At 25.4% G+C, this 18,584-nt stretch overlaps 1 protein-coding gene across 3 annotated transcripts in view; it reads right to left on the reverse strand.

The window, feature by feature from the left end:
• LOC100203776 (kinesin light chain) overlaps positions 1-16,600 on the reverse strand; it is a 39,075-nt gene extending 22,475 nt beyond the window's left edge. For 2 of the 3 annotated variants that reach the window (XM_065805133.1, XM_065805131.1), the window contains exons 1-5: positions 16,462-16,600; positions 11,355-11,585; positions 9,930-10,157; positions 6,353-6,425; positions 5,674-5,789 (exon numbers count right to left, since the gene is read on the reverse strand). In XM_065805133.1, the coding sequence (XP_065661205.1) occupies positions 5,674-5,789; positions 6,353-6,425; positions 9,930-10,157; positions 11,355-11,573 (636 nt within the window). In that variant the 5' untranslated portion in view covers positions 11,574-11,585; positions 16,462-16,600. Of the gene's footprint in view, positions 1-5,673; positions 5,790-6,352; positions 6,426-9,929; positions 10,158-11,354; positions 11,586-15,329; positions 15,449-16,461 lie in introns of those variants that run through there. The other variant, XM_065805134.1, reaches the window with a different exon arrangement.
• Positions 16,601-18,584: the final 1,984 nt, after the last annotated feature.

The following is an 18,584-nucleotide window of genomic DNA, read 5'->3' on the forward strand; positions in this document are numbered from 1 at the left end:
TTATTATATGTTGTTTCGAGAACAGTAAAGCATTTTTCAGTATAATAGATGTAATGGAGGAGTAGAATTCAGTGATGACAAGTGGAATAAAAGTGCAGTATTTCTTTTCTTTTATATTTTCAAAACATTTGATAACTTCAGTGGTATTTTTCCACTGGTTGAATTTCAATATATTTTTTATGTGTTTATTGATTTTGTCTAAATAGGTTCTGCTTACAATGCAAAATTCGCTCTTTGCTGGATTTAGTAGACAGCAGGATTTGTGTTTTGGAAATTGATTTTGTGGTCCTTCAGTGTAATGAACGCTTCTGATCTGGTGATTATTTTGAATTTATTAGATAAATTTAGTGTTGCTGCTATGCTTTTTGCTTCGAGGTTTATAGCATTTTCAAGTTTTAACAAAGCTTTTTTATATATAAATAAATATGTAGTAAAATATATTAAAAAATATGTAAATACAGATTTGTTTTAACTTAATTTATTTTAATTTAATTTAGTTCATCTAGCACTCTCCTGAAGATATATGCAAGCACAAATACGTATACATATATATTTATATATATATATATATCAAGTCGGTTGCACCCCCTTGTTTGTCTACGTTTAAAGTATTTTTTTTAGACAAACTGACCATGGCAGTTCCATCTTTTAAATTATAAAGCGTTTCAATGATTCGCGGCAAAAAGCTAAACTTATCTACTCAGAAAAAATAAAACAATCCTAAAAAAAAGAGACAAAATTGTGACGAATTACCGAGTTTAATTAAATAAACAAGAAAATTTAATTATAAAAAAAAAAAAAAATTTTTTTTTATAAAATGTTTATACAACTTTTGTATTCTTTTTTTTAGAGTTTGTTATTGAAAAAAACATTACTTTTATAACAATTTAACAACAATTAAAAGTTTTGATAAGCAATTTATTCACGATTTTTATCAGTCCATATAATTAAAAAACTAAATTGCAACGTACGCTAGAACTATACAAAATTTTATTAATTTTTTTTCTTACGTTTATTCGTTTATTACAAAATGTAATTGTTTTTTACGTCTTTAGGCAATTTCTCATAACAAACAATAGCAAAAATAAGTACTCAATTTGAAAAATAAAATAAAAGGCAAAATAAAAAGTTATAAGCTAAAAAATAGTACACATTAAACTTTTTTTTTATATTAGTGCCACTTTTGATATTTTAAATTTTGTTTATTTGTTTGTTTTGTTATAATGATTTTATAACAAAATGCTTTTTCATTTTATCAAAAAAATTAAAAAACATTAATTATTACAAACTTTAAACGACATCTTATAAAGAGTTTATTTTTTTTTAAAAATTCCTTATAAACAAGTTATAACTTTAAACACTGCACCAAAAATATTCATAAAGTGTTTAACTTATATATAAATATTCATAAAATGTTTAACTTTTTTGTCTTAAGGCAAGAACAGCAGTATATATTTTTTAATAAATGATACTTGAAAACTTAAATCTTTGTTTGTCATACAAAAAAAAAAATGATGGTAAAGTAATTAACTCAAGTTTTTTTCATTGCAACAAGTAATATTTTTTGATTGTTAATAAAACTTTTTAAAAGTAAAAAATCATTATTTGCGAAGCCACAATTTTAAGAAATAATGAAAAAAAGAATAACATTTTAATTCATTTATACAAAATCTAGAGAAAAGAAACTAATTTACGTTAAATGATAATAAAAAAAGTAAATTTAATAATTTAAAATTAAAAAAAAAAAAAAAAAAAATTGAATTAAAATAGATATTTCACAAAATGTATATTTACAAAATTTGTTTTCCTTAATTAGTAAAATAAACTTGTTTTGCAGTAATTTATTATATTCCTGTACTTTGAAAAAAGTTAACTCAATTAAATAATAAAAATAATAAAGATAATTTTATAACATCAAAATCAAGAAAAGCTAATGAGCTAAGCTATTTTTTATTTAAAACATGACCTGATATATATATGTGTATATATATATATATATATATATTAGGGATATGACTTTTTAATTTTTTTTCAAATAAAATGTTTCCTGTATCATAAATCGATGAACTTTTACCTAAAATCATGAAAAAAGGCCCAAATAGCTTTCTGCAACAAAAAAAGGTCACCCCAAAATAAAAATTTGATTTACCATTTTTATACATTCATTTTTGACCGATGTTTTAATCTTAAGCTTAATTCTCAGCTTAATTCTATTTATTTCATTATTTTGTTATGAATTTATAAATATAACGCCACACGTTACCATGGCAACGAAACGGCCGTGTGCCGGCAAATACTTGGAATTGTTATGTGATGACGTCATTGTGTTACCACGGTGATATAGACGACTGTAACAGACTGTAGAAGATTATAGAACTTAGTAGAACATTCTGGAAGCTCTAAATAATTATATAAGCGAGCTGCTGTCAGAGCTCAGTGTTGATAATGTGAATAGTTCTATGAAGTACTCTGCGTGTAACTGAGCTAATAAGGAACTACTGTAGCGAACTAAAGACGCTGTAAGTGTACGAAGTATAAGTAGTTGTAGCATTATCGCTAGGATACGGACTGGATTATCGAACTGTTATCAACATTGACTGGATTATCGAACTATAATTGGATTACTATACAGTTAAAGTATTTTATTAATTAAACGACTTTATTAAACGGATATTTACGCTCAGCTATCCGTAAAGTCGTAACAATATTATATGATGTCTCACAAGAAAAGTCATACCACAGTAACAAAGAACAAGAAGACTTGGACTAAAAATTTGGTGAGATTTCAAGAGTCACACAGAAGAAGAGGAAGCGTGGCTGTAGAAGTACATTCACTCGATGAAAAATCCAGAATACCACTTCAATTGCAGATCGTAGGAAGATACCAGTTTCACAGAGCATATGTTAAACGAAGAAAAGAACGAATAGACCAAATTTCTAAGGAAATTACAAAATTGTGGGACAATAAACTGAATTTTCCACGTGTGTCTGATCAAGTGATAAAAGCAAAGCTTATGAAGGTGCTGAAGGTCTATGATGAATGTGTCAAGCGTGGAAAATATGATGTTCTCAATGCATTATTTGACATCACGAAAGTGAATGGCCAGTGGTTATCCTCGGAAGATAAACGTCTATACCACCTACAAAAAGAAAGTAAAGGACAGGTGGGGTACTCAACAGGACAAGTGGCAAGTAAAGAAACCATTCACCCTTCCAAGAGAAGGAAAGTCCAGTCTGGAACAGCAATACCTTCCACATCACAAGTCCTGTCTACCACAGACAGTGGTACTGAATCTGAAAACTGCAAAAGTAAGAGTGAAGATGATGAAGACGACGACGGTGATAAAGACGATGATGAGGACACTCAGAAAAAAACTAGAAAGCACTACAAAAGTAAATTTGCTGTAAGTATGGTTACATCAAGTGGAGTTTCCACAAAGAAAGCTGCTAAAATATGCAATGTATTATCACAACAAGGTATTGATATTCCAACTCCAAGTCAATCAGCAATTTACAAGTCCATATTCAAAGAGGCAGGTAAATTAAAAAAAGAAATGATACAACAACTTAAAATGGAACAGTGGTCCTTACACTTTGACGGCAAACAAATAGATGATAAGGAATATCAGGTAGTTGTACTTCAGAATGAAAGAACTGACGTGAAACTTGATGCACTGCGTTTAAAAGATGGCAAAGCTGAAACTGTTGCTGAAAAAATTGCCAAACTTATTGATGAATAGAATTTGTGGAATTCAATTAAGATGATCATTACTGATACAACAAACGTCAATACTGGGAAGAGAAATGGAGTTGTTGTGAAGTTGCAACGTATGTTTAAATTAAAGGGTGTCACAATACCACAATTTATCGGTTGTCAGCATCACGTACTAGACAGGATTCTCCGTCTGGTGATGGACGAAGAACTTGGGGGTGATACCAAATCTCCAAACATTGAATACCCATTTGTGTCTGAACTGTTGAATAAGTATGATGAACTGAAGGATAAGTTTGTGAATGGAACAGTAGAAATTCTTGATAAATCAGGGTGGAGAGACGATATGAAGTTTTTGTACCATTTAACAAGAGTGTTTAGGTTCTATGAAGAACAAAGAAACTTCCCTCTGATTCACTTTCAGAACATTCCTAATATGAGCAATGAGCAATGCCAGATGGAACTCAAGAGCCATTCTCGCCATTCTGGCGTTCATTCTTATGCCTGAAGCGAGAAAGAATTTGGAGAAGGTTTGCAGGTTCATTTCATATGAGTGGGCAGAACATTGGTTTAGTAGTCAAAAGTACAATGACAATGACTTCAAGAATTTATCTGATGTATTGAAGCCTTACAAAAAGGCATTGCAGTCATTCAAAAATCACTGGAAGAAAGAGCCATCCGTCATCGACATACCACGAAGTAATCAGATAGCTGAACGTGCAATCAAGGTGATGCAAGACCTGTATGCTTCCTGCAGAAAGAAAGACAAACTGCAACTTCGATTCATTCTAAGTAATAAGCGCTAGACTCTTTATGAGACGTGAGCATCATGTGACCCATGTACTAAACACAGTAGGCCTATAGACACAGACAGTTATGTATATTGTTGTACTAGACGCTTTGATACTGTTAATTTTGTAATACTTGTATAATTATATATCACATAATGTTTTTTGTTATATCACAGTACATGTTGCATAAATAAATAAAATAACAACAGGAGTATGACTCTTACAACATCTTCAGCCTTTAATATTCATTTACTGTACAAAAGTGTACCTATTGAAAATTCGATTTTTTGGTTTTGGGGTGACCTTTTTTCAAAATATGTCAAAATGAAACATCTATTCGTTCTTTTTACATAAAAGTTCATTGAATTACGATACAGGCCTAGTAGGTTGCAAAAAAGTCATATCCCTAATATATATATATATATATATATATATATATATATATATATATATATATATATATATATATATATATATATATATATATATATATATATTTTATATATATATATATATATATATATATATATATATATATATATATATATATATATATATATATATATATATATATATATATATATATATATATATATATATATATAGTTATGAGATTTTGTTGCATAATGGAAAAGTTTTAATTTAAAGATTATTATATTATAGAATATCTTTAAATTAAACAATATTTGTTATAAAAAAAATTATGAATAAAATTTAAATGTTAAAAAAAAAAAATTCCTTATATAAAAAAACTTATACTTTTTTTCTTTAACATAGTTAGGAAGTTTAAGAAATTAAAAAAAAAAATTGTAAAACGAAACGCTTCAAATCTTTTTAAAAAATTAAAAATAAATTTAAATATTTTTATTTAATATAAATTTAAATATTTCACAACTGTCATTAAAATGATTTTTACAACAATTAATTACTGGTTAATGTTTTCTGCATAAAATATTTTAAAAGACTGTTTAAACAATCTATTTGAAAAAAGCTTTAGCATAAGGTAAAAGACTTAACGCATACATAAATTTGCCATTTTGTACAAAAAATTTGAATGGCATAACGCTTCTTAACAAGGCCTGATTGTATATAACAACTCGCATAACTTTACAGCATTTATACATACTATATATAACTTGCATAACTTTTACAAAGATTTAAAAAAGTTACCTGAGATGCATATTGTATTACAAGATTGTGTAGAGTTCTTAAACGAGCAGGAATTTCATAGACACCAGTATTGTTAACAGAACTTGTAACAGAAGAAACTTGACTCAATGCATCATCTAAATTTGAAATATATATTTAAAAGCTTACAAATATCAGAGCCAGTCAGAAATCTTTATGTTTCAAACCACTATGTAATTTTAAATGCGCTGTAATAATTAAAAAAGTTAGGAGCAGGTACAAGCAAAGAATTAAGATAGTAGCAGGAACAGATAATTTACCTGCGTGTATAAGCAGGTAAATTTTCTGTGAATTTACCTTTGATGTCTTATTTGCCAACTTTGTTAAACACATTTTAATTCATGCATTTATTTATAAAAATTTTTTCATAAATTTGTATGAAACATATATATTAAATAATTTTTAAAAAAATTGTAAATTAAAAAATAAACTTCTGAAAAGAAAACAAAAATTTTTTTTTTTTTAAAATTCAATAACAGTAAACATTATTGTGCATTAAATAAAATGTCTTTATAGTACACCAAGATGTTGTATAGTTCAATATAATGCAGTGGTTCATACTGGCTCTAAAGTGCAATTCATGAATGAGACTTTCAACATATATATGTAAAAATTTGCACATATTTTTAAAATGAAAATAAAGTAAAAAAATGTATTCAACCTTCATCTTTATCAGAGTCATGACCATCATCTGGAATGTCCTCATGGAAATCACTATCGATTCCTTCATCTGGCTAAAAATAAAAACAAAAATAAAAAGATTTATTTTGATTATCTTTAAAAAAAGAAAATTTTTATTATTTTTGCTTTGTGATATTGAAAAGTTTACTTTGACCTCTCTACAGATAGATTACAGCATGGTAAGCAAACTTTTTGCTTACCATGCTGTAATCTAATCTGTAGAGAGAATAAAGCAAACTTACCATTTTAAATTATTTATTTGCAGTTTTTTTGCACAATCTAGATATAGATACCAGGAAAAAAAAGAGACTTTTAGCCCAAGACCTTTTAGGACTTCTCATCCCTGGTTATAACTAATAATTGTCTTTTCAGATAGCCGGGCAACTGACTGGTATTTTTTTAAATAAATTTCAGTTGTCTTTCTTTTTCACTGACTTTCCAGAGGACTAATTGTCATGTACTGCTGGATGAATGCAATGTTACATCACTAAAATGCAAACTAAAAATAAGAAATTGGGAAGTCAAAATAACATTTTTGTTAAACAGGGAAAGGTGTGTCAAGCATTGTACTGCTAGATAATACTTTTTCTTCAAACATAAAAAAGTAACCATATACGATTGTATTTTTTGCATTTTTTTCGTACATTTTATTTTTGTATGACAGGAAACCATCATTATTATTTTAGCTGAACAAAACTTTAAAATATTTTTTGCATGACAGGAAAACTATTTCTCTACAACTAACATCTCAATAACAGGTTTACTTTATATAACTTTTTCTATTAATTTAAGATTATCAATGGAATTCAAAAATTATGCAAAGCGCTGTAAAAAAATAGAGCTACAAACTTTTTAATGATTCGTGTTCTATTTTTTTCTCAACCAAACTGTTGTTTATGATCATTTTATTAATTAATTTATCAGTATGATAATTTCCTATAAATAACTGCAAAAGCTTTCCTATAAAAATATTGCTTACAATGACTAGTCACATTAGAGTTTTTTTTTTAATTTTGATAATTTAAGATACACAGAAATTGATCAAAAAACAGTAAGCAAAGCGCATAAAAGTGGCAAATAATAGGGATGAACGATCCATGATCAGTATCAATGATGGCAGTTTCAACAAGATATGCCATTTCTCTACACAGAGTGTACAGTCAAAGTCAAATGTGTGAAAGAAAATAAAATAGCATTATCAAGCCTTCCCAGGAAAGGCATGTGGTTTTCCCTCTTGTATATCCACAGATAAGTTTTTTATTTTAGACAACTTGGTCATGGCCATTTGCAAGTTTCATTATATTAAATGTTGCGGAAAAAAACGCAAGTTTCAAAAACAAAGAAAGCAAAACTAACAAAATAGGAAACTAAAATAATTTGAATAGAAAAAAAATTATTAATATAATGGAATAAAAAAGTCAAACAAAGCTAAATTTGGCAATTTAGCTTTGTTTGACTTTTTTATTCCATTATAATTTTATTTCTTAATTGGCTTATTAGGATTTTTATTTTATTAAGTGTAAAATAATGTTCTTTTTAAACTTTTATAATGTTATTGTTCTTAATGCAAATATAATTTATAAAAATGATAATATAAATAATTTTAAATGACACTTTTAAAAAATATGTATGAAATTAAATAAAAAAGATTTTTATAAATTTAATTTTTTATAAAAAAATCATTGTTTAATAATAAATAGTTTATAATTTACTATTAAAGAATAAAAAGTTTTTAACTTGTTTTTATACTTCTTTTTATAACTACGACAGTTTTTACGGTTGACATGATCTAAAAAATGATTGATCCAATTTTATCTGATTGTCTTATTTAAGCCAATAAAATTTACATTTTCAAAATTAAACCAATGCAATCACAGAGAATTTAGCTACTTTTTGGCCATTTCTGAATACTTTGTTATATTTCTGGCTACCGCATCTCGAAAAATATCTGGCAAACCTGCTAAGTAATGGATGCATATACTTTTATATATAACTTTTTTTATTATATAATTATATTTATTTGTAATTAAGTATACACACTTTTTATTTGTTTAAGGTATTTACTTCATGGAATGTCTGTGGTTCGAATCCCCTCCTATGTCAACTTTTTTTAAATTGCTTTTCTTTTAAATACCACTGATCATATATTTGCCTTGTAACCATTTATCTTTTTTTGTATATAAAATATCTTTTTGTTGTATACTTTTGAATGAAACTCATCTCTTCACATTCAGATTTCTTATTTTTGCATCTTAATTTATTTTGCAACGCCTATCATAATAAAACCTGCAAACAGCCAGAAAGAAAAACAGAAATTTCATTAAACTAATGCAAAAATGATGTATGGATTGCAAAAAAGCATGTGGAGGATATTTAAAATGCTAGATTTGATGTTTACTTTATTCTGTTTTTTTTGTTTGACAAAAATTTTTTTGCCAATAAATAAAAAATTAGTTTAATATCCTCTTTAGTTTCTATTTCACTTTAAAGAAGCAGCAAAGTTTTAAAGCACTTCTTTTTTTGAAAAAAAAAAAGTGCTTTAAGATTTATCTTCTATACTTAGCTACTTTAAGATACTCTACTGTAGCATATATAGATCAGCAATTGCTTACTCATTTTGCTTATCTTTATAGCATATAGCTTTTTCAGAAAAATAATTAAATAACGAATAATAATGAAAGAAAAGAATGCTGCCCCAGCCCAAACCTTCAGCTAATGTAGCGGCACTCCTTTATGCCAACAGGCTATAAGATAGTTAGGCTATTTTAGTATGATGTCAGACTTGTTATATAAACATGCATTTATACTTATATATGTGTATATATATATATATATATATATATATATATATATATATATATATATATATGTATATATATATATAAGTATAAATATATGCATATATAAATATATGCATATATAAGTATATGTATATATAAATATATATATACATATATATAGATATATATTTATATATATGTATATATAAATATATCTATACATATATATATATATATATATATATATATATATATATATATATATATATATATATATATATATATATATCAGGGGCTATTCTTGACCATTTTTGACAGCGTCGACTGTATTTGGGTGCTGCCCAAATTAAAAATTGAGGAACTTTTTTTTTATTATGTTTTTTAAGGCAAATATAGTTTTTTCCGCGAAAAACGCTAATATTCAGCTAAACGCTAAAATTTTTTCCTAGAGTAGCCTCTGTATATATATATATATATATATATATATATATATATATATATATATATATATATATATATATATATATATATATATATATATATGTATATATATATATATATATATATATATATATATATATATATATATGTATATATATATATATATGTATATATATATTATATATATATATGTATATATATATATAAATATATATATATATGTATATATATATATATATATATATATATATATATATATATATATATATATATATATATATATATATAAACGCTAACATAGATATTATTTTTAAAACTATCTAATAAAGAAGTTACCTGAGGCTTATCTTCATCATATACTTTTAAAGAATTCATATATTCTAAATGCTTTTTTTCTTCCTCTAATTGAACAACTGTCTGCTCACTCAACTGTAACCTTTGTTGAGCTGTAGACAACTCCTCTCGCAACCATGCATTTTCTTGGCAAAGTCTACGAACTTGTGCCTTTAACTTTTGCTTTTCAGCTTCAACCTGACTTAAGTGATTGCATAATGCTATCATGACCTGAATATAATATTTATAACTAAAAGAATAATATTTCATTAAGGTATAAAAATTGGAAACAATTTTGGACTTTAACAAGTTCATGAAAATTTTAAAATATATTATTAGCATTTTTTTTCTGCTAATAAATTAAATTCTATTATAATCAGACAAATATAAAAAAACAACATTAAAATGTGCATAATATAATTATGTAATTTTTAAAAAAACATAAAAAGAAAAAAACAAGTTATGATTATTATTTAAGGTGCTTCAGAATATCAGAATGAAATTCAATTGTACAAACTGTAAGCTGACTTTTGATAAAAGCTACTTGCTTAGCTAATTACAAACAGGATTACCAATGTTTAATAAATTGATAAAAAAAAAAACAAATAAACATTCCCAATGTTTAATAAATTGATAAAAATAAAATAAAATTTTCTATGCTTTTAAAGTTCTTAGATCTATGATTTATGCAAATTATTTATGCTTCTTGAGTCTAAATTATCTACATTTACGCCAAGCATAAATATGTAAAAACTTTACAAATTTATACTCAAATTTTTCTTCTAATTTATTTAATTACTTATATTTATGCTAACTTATCAAACTGCATAAGTAATGTTTAAACAAGGTCTGCACAAATTTAACAAATCACAAGAAACTAACTTTCTTGTCAGAAAAATGAACCAGCATTTTTTTTTTTTTCATTTTTATTTATTCAACCAGTTTTATATATATACTCATAAATACTTATACATCTTATAATATAACTGCTAATGCATATGGTGAGTACAAATGAAAAGTTTAAAACACATTCAAAATAAAATGCACAAAATATATGGTGTAGATCACAGCAGTATCACAGCAGTATCTTTTCTCTGTGCTTTAATTTGAACCAAGATTAATTTTTGCCATTTAAATTTATATACTCTCTCTATAAGTTAAAATAGCCTGTTATAAAATTTAAAAAACAACACCTAAAATCTATAAAAAGTTTTTACAAGAACTTTCAGGGTTATGATTATATATGAAAAATTTTACAATTCCTAAAGCTAAAAAGGTTAAACTAATCAAATTTTTGAGTTTAGAGTGTTTAGATTAAAATAAAAATGAACATTAAATGCATGAAACTTTTAAAAAATCCTTGATAACTACACTGATTGAAACTAAAACTGTATGGGTGTTAAATAAAATGAAATAAATTTAACCTACCTGTCCTTCGCCAAGACCCAACTCTATTTTCTCAAGTGACTTTCGTATAAAATCAACTCTGTGAAATGTCTCATAACTGGCATCTGTTAAGTCTCCAAACTTTTCTATAAGCCCATTGTGCTCATTCTTAAGGGTTTCCAAACCGCGTAAAACATTTTTAGTACTGGATATAATATTATCTTGGGAATTTTTTTCACTAAAATATTCTAACCCTGTCATTTTGCTTTCATTCTAAAAGAGAAAATAAAATATAATATTAGCATGAAAAATTTTTGGCTACATAAAATCAATATTTCAGAAAAAAAGCAACTTTTTTTAAATATCAAATAATATTCAAAACAAATCATATTTTTGAAATTTAAAAGTACTTTTGTAACCCAGGTTTAACTAATTTTGAAATACTATTTTTTTTTATAAAGGATCTCAAATAATGAAAAAAAATCTATCCTAAATTTCTTTTCAACATTTCAACAATTCCATTCTTGTATTTTAAGCATTGAATTTTTTTTAACCTCTTTTTTAAGTTAATACAAGAACTAAAATTAGCCAAAAAATGAGCCAACAATTAAATATATTTTTTATATTGCTATTTTGTTATATCTTATTTTATTCTATTTTTTAAAATAGTTTTCAGTACAACACACTAGATTTAGTTACACTTGGGTTTTAAATAATAATCATTTGTGTATGATTGGTGTGTCATTCTAAATGACGCTAAATACCTTTGCATTTGATCAACACCTCAACAAGGAAAGAGATTGCACTATATTTACTTACAAATGTATAAAAATAGTTACAAATATCAACAAACAAATTCATCTAGTTATTACTCTACTCCAAAGCTATATTATTCTTGTAGGGTAACCAGCCAACATTTAGAAAAAGTTTTTTAGTAAAATTGCAAACTTTTAAATACTATTTCTTAATGAAACTGCAAGCTTTTGTGTGGGCTGTTCAAACAAGTTTAATGCTTTTAAACTTGTTTGAACAGCCCACACAAAATGTATTGCAACACTTGTATAATATTGATTTTCAGGATGAGTCTTTATGATTTACATAAGTCTAGTATTACTTAGCATCAAAATTAGTATCAAATGTATCAATCCACCTACTTGATCAAGTTCATACTTCAATTAAAAAAATATTACTAATTTCATACCTATTGATAAAATATTATTGTAATATTTACATTAAATAAATCAATTAAACACTTATTATTACACTAATTGTTTTCAAAAAAAATTCAAATTTAATCACTTATGTTCCAAATAATGGAGACTTTATGCAGAGCAGCTGAAAAAATTTTCTAGTTATAAATCTAGTTTCATGACATCCTAGTTTTAGTGAGGAAAAAATGCAATTATATAATATGTAAAAAGATATGTAAATAGTGTTCAATGCAAAATAGAGGCAGATAGTTGTGAATGATGAATGGCAGATCGTTGTGAGCGTTGAATAGCAGAGAGTTGTAAATGTTGAATGGCAGATAGTTGCGAGTGTTGAATGGCAGTTAGTTGTGAATGTTGAATGGCATGTAGTTGTGAGTGTTAAATGGCATGTAGTTGTGAGTGTTGATTGACATGTAGTTGCGAGCATTGAATGGCAGATTTGTGAGTATTGAATGGCAGATAGTTGTGAGTAATGAATGGCAGATAGTTGTGAGCATTGAATGGCAGATAGTTGTGAATAAGTTTTTTTTAGAACACTCTCTAGAACTTCATTCTGATAAAATAATCTTGATTATTTTTTATTCTGACACAGTAATCTTAATTGTGGTATAAAAATTTTTTATTAATCTTTAACTTTATCATTTCAATTAACCACTTTTATTTGAGAAAATTGAATTAATTACTTTTTACTTTAATTAAAAATTCAATTAATTACTCTTTACTTGAATTAAATAGCTCTTTACTTGAAAAAATCTTATTTTTTGGATGAAGAAATTTGACAAGTTTTCAATGTAAAACGAAAAATGATAAAATTTCTTGTAAATGCAGAAGAAAATTAAAGAAAATGTATGCACTTAATCAAAAATTTTACATCTACTAAATAGATAGATATAGAGTATTGCTGAACCTAATAAATAGTATTACTTCTACTAACTAGGTAGAACAGCACAACAAAACAATCATTTTACTTTTGTTTACATTTCAACTTATGGCTTTAAAAAAAAAATTGATTTTTATGATTTTTTCAATGCTGTGCATGCCTGTCAAAAATTTGTATGGCAAGTAAAAACTTTATTAAAATTTGTAATTGTCAAATTTGAAAATATAGCAATTCTCAATTCAGAAATAACACTTGTATCCCAAGGCCTCAACAAAAACAACCATTATAACCCTTATAACCAAATTGAAAAACAAATACATTTCTAAATAGAAAAGACCAAAACAATAAAAACAGGTACAAGAACCATTAAAAAAATCAAGAAGAAAAACCAATAACAGTCATGCCATTGGTTATTCTCAATTAACATCATGATTCTCATTACCCAATCAGGGTTAAAAAGACTAAGCACTATTTAAAAAAAAATAGACTAATAATCATTGATTGGAACTTTGGACTTTGAGGAGGTGAATATATTTTTTAAATATCAACAAATTTATCTGAACTAGTTCAGTTCAGATAAATTTTTATTTACCTGAATTACTTGCCACACAGACTATTGGTTATAAAAAATTATATTAGATAAAAATTTAATATACAATAAATTTACATTTAGATTTTAGATTTTCTTTACAAAAAATCAGCAATCTAGATGCTTTAGTTAAAACAAGATACCCTAAAATTTTCAGAATAATCTGCTTTTTCTTAAACAATTTTTTTAACTAGTTCATGTTTTCAAATATTTAAAACTTTTATGTTTCTGCCTTTTTTTACCTTTTTCAAATATGCAATATATATGCAACTTTTTATATCTATAAATATTCTTTTTTAAAATTAAAAAAAAAAGTGAATAATTTAATGTATTAAAAAATTGCATCAGATTATACTTGATAAATTTGACATCTCCCTCCATTATAAAAACAACTTTAAACTACTTTCTCTAAACACTAAAATACAGTAATATGTATCTTTATATTATACATGAACACTCTACCTTTCCTGGCCCAGCATGTTAGACAAACTCACTATTCCTAACCTCTACCTAAACTCATCATATTTTTTCTGAACTGCTTTTTCTAGATATCTAGATATATGGTACACATTCTCCATCTTTAAATCTTTGCTTCCATTAAAAAGTTGCATAAACACTAAATCTGCACCAAAAGATATTAAAAAATCTGATATCAGTATTTGTATTAGATATTAAAGTAACGTACATGAAAAAATGCATACACTTTTGAGAGTGTGGGTAAGTAGTAATATACATATAAAAGAGATTTATTGAAGCAAAAAATTTATAATTTTGTAATTTTTTTCTTTTCTTCTTTTAAAAAAAATGTACGAACTCAAGGTTAGCAATATTATGTTCAGCAGAATATATTCGTACAGCCTTATAATAATAAAGAATATTTGTGTGTGTGTGTTTGTGTATGTGTGTGTGTGTGTGTGTGTGTGTGTGTGTGTGTGTGTGTGTGTGTGTGTGTTTATATATATATATATATATATATATATATATATATATATATATATATATATATATATATATATATATATATGTATATATATATAAATATATATATATATATATATATATATATATATATATATATATATATATATATATATATATATATATATATATATATATACATTACACAATGGTTACATTGATAACCGCATGTCATTGTTACCAGTATATGACGATTTTAAAACAGCTTTAAAAACAAATGCAAAAATGTGAAATAACTAGTACTATTTCATTTATTTTTTCAAAATAAATGAAATAATAATAGCTTGAATGAAATTTCTGTTAATTCATAAAAAAAATCTTCTTTTTTTTTTTATATATACATTTTACGTACAACTTACGTAATCAGGTATAAAAACTTTGCATAAATCTTTTTTATCTAATAAATTTTTTTGTTTTTAAATAAGTAATAGATAATAAATAATATAACAAATAAATAATACAACAAAGCTGCCGATTAAAAACAAAGAGTTCCGACGCAAACACACCAACAAAATCGTGAACCATAAACTTGCATTGATTGGTTTATTTATCACTGTATCAGTACGTAGTAACGTATCTGGATGAACTTGCAATGCCGAATTTGGATTTATGAGCCCTCATTTTCTAATTTTCATTCAATTTAATTTCATAGATAAATCATTATTTTTTTAAACATAAATCATTGTTTTTTAGTACAGTATTGCAAAGTTTAAATATATAAAAAAGTCGTATACAGCTCTTTGTAATTATATGAATAGCTAATGATTAAACATTTTATTTAATTATTGGTTATTTAGGGAATATTATAACTTTTTAATTGGAAGAACCCTTCTTCCTTTTTACCAGAGACGGTTTTAGGCGAGGAGGGTGTCCTACCCCCAAAGTAGGTGGGTTTCAATTATAGTCGGATTTTGTACGAAATTTATTCGGCTTTTCGGATATTTGACACAACTCAGTCGGGTAAATTTAAGTTTTAAGGACCGTTTTTTTTTTAAGGAACCAATCGGTACTTTTTATGGATTCGCCCCCCCCCTCCCTCAATTTTCTCGTAGAATCATCTCTGCTCATTACCAATTCACCCACAAGCAATAGCAAACTGTTGTTTTTATATTCATTTTATTTATAGGTTACTTGCTGGTTCTGTGGTTTTTATACTCATTCTATTTATAGGTTCTTACTGTGTTTCTCTATATATACGTTACTCGCTGGCTCAACTGTGTTTCTAGTATCATAACTATTTTATAACTATATCTGAATTTTTAAGAAAAAGAAAAATGTTTTTTTAAATATAATTTTTTTTTCAAACAGTTTTAAAATTTTTACTGAAAAACCCATTGAAATTACGCTAAAAGTAAATCATAAAATCGCGATTATTATTTAATTTGAAGTAAAGAAATCAATTTCCAATGCCTTATAAAACTCTGTAAGAAAAACAAAGAATAAGCAGAATTAGAAAAACATTTTAAAAAGTTAGAAAAAAAAAATACAAACCTTAAATTCAAAAACAATTTATGCAGCTGAGTTTCGGCAGCTATATTTTACAACTTTTATAAACAATAACAATGTCTAGTCATTATCCGTAACATTGGACGTTCCATCTCATGTGGTTTCGTAGTGTAAAAAAATAACTGTGTTTAAAACAATCAACTTTAATATTGCTAATTTAAAAACGTTATAAAAACAACAGCAAATGTACAGTGTTAAATTGCTATGTTACAATGTTAAATATTGTAATAAATATGGAGTTTTTTTGTTTGTTTTTTTAGATAACAAAACACGTTTACAAAAAAAAAAAAGAAATCAAAAACTTAAGAGGCAATTTTAATAACAAAAAATAAATTATTATAATTATTATATTAAACAAATAGATTATTTTCATTAAACTTTTCGTATATATTTTAACATTGTTTATAATTTAATTTATCTCTCCTTTAGGGTTCAATCTTTATTTCCATAAGGCTAATTTACATGAATAAAAATTAGAAACCATTATTTTTTATTGATTTTTGTGGATCGATTGTTTATAAAGCCTAATACCGAAAAACTTTACAGTGAAAAATATATTTTTTTTACATATTAAAACATTTTTCTCATACAGTTTTAAGAAGACTTTCTCTTTCTCACGATTCTTTCACTAGGATTTCAGGTTCAAATTCCGACACATACACACACACACACACACACACACACACACACACACACACACACACACACACACACACACACACATACACAGACACACACACACACACACACACACACACACACAATAATAATAATGTGTCCTCTTTGCATACCTAAAACTGATTGCAGTTTATTCTATTAACAAATTTTTTTTTATTATATAACTGATCGCTCAATATTATTAATTCGAATTTCAAAATTTAAGCCATTGCAATGGTTTAAATTTTGAAATTCAAATTATTAATATTGATTAATTAAATGAAACAAAACATTATTTTGTTTCAATGCATTGAAACAAAATAAGTTCTTAATGATTAAGTTAGTAATAAAGTTTTCTTTAAATTTGCGTTTGATAAAATGTACATGATTTAGTCTAGGTACTAGGCTCGTACCTAGACTACCTAGATTAGCGTTTCTTTTGCAATATTTTTATAGAGACTGTAAGTAGTCACTGTGTATATGACTTGTATAAATTTTTATCGCGGTATAGCTCGCTAAATAGAATGTCCCAGTTACAGCTTTTAAATGTCTTTTTAACATCCAATGAACCGAAAGTTTTTATTGTAGAGCTCGACTCTTTTACAACAAATTTGTGATGGTTGGTCTAATATTAATAAAACCATATAATGAAGATAATTTTATAAAACTACTAGTTTCGTTCACATAACGCAATTAATAAATGTTTTGCAAAATAACCATTTTATTTTAATATACTTCTATCATATTGGTTTTCCTAATTCTGTTAGTATTATCTGTTAGTATCATCTGCTAGTAACATGTATCAGGAAAAAAAATGTTAAAATTGCAGTAGTTGTTTAGATCAACTGAAACTTTCTGTTTCGATTTAAATATTGGTAAAATTGCTATAACATCAATTTTAGGGTCCGTCAGAGAAGTAAAGACGAAGTAAAGTTTTTTTTCGTCATTAATGAGGAAATGTAAAGAAGTTTTTTTTCGTCATTAGTAGAAAGGTAAAAAAATTTTCTTTCGTCATTAACAGAAAAGAAATTAAAATTTTTTCATATATAACATTTCCAAATAACCACGCTTGGAAAATAGTTTATGTTTTGTCTATTATTTTCATAATAATAAAACTAGCAACCTCCAATTTACTCTTATATAATTCTAATCTATATAAATATTTTGTTGACAAAGAATAGTATCAAAGAATAATTAAAGTTTGAAACGAAATCACACAATAAAAAAATGCAAATTTTAATTACTAGATAAATAAACTTTAATTCCTCTGAAACTATAAGTTTTAGCAGAATATATATATATATATATATATATATATATATATATATATATATATATATATATATATATATATATATATATATATATATATATATATAGTATATATATATATATATATATATATATATATATATATATATATATATATATGTATATATATATATATATGT

Source organism: Hydra vulgaris, chromosome 09 (genome assembly GCF_038396675.1).
Source record: "Hydra vulgaris chromosome 09, alternate assembly HydraT2T_AEP".
In the NCBI taxonomy this organism is placed as follows: Eukaryota; Metazoa; Cnidaria; class Hydrozoa; order Anthoathecata; family Hydridae; genus Hydra; species Hydra vulgaris.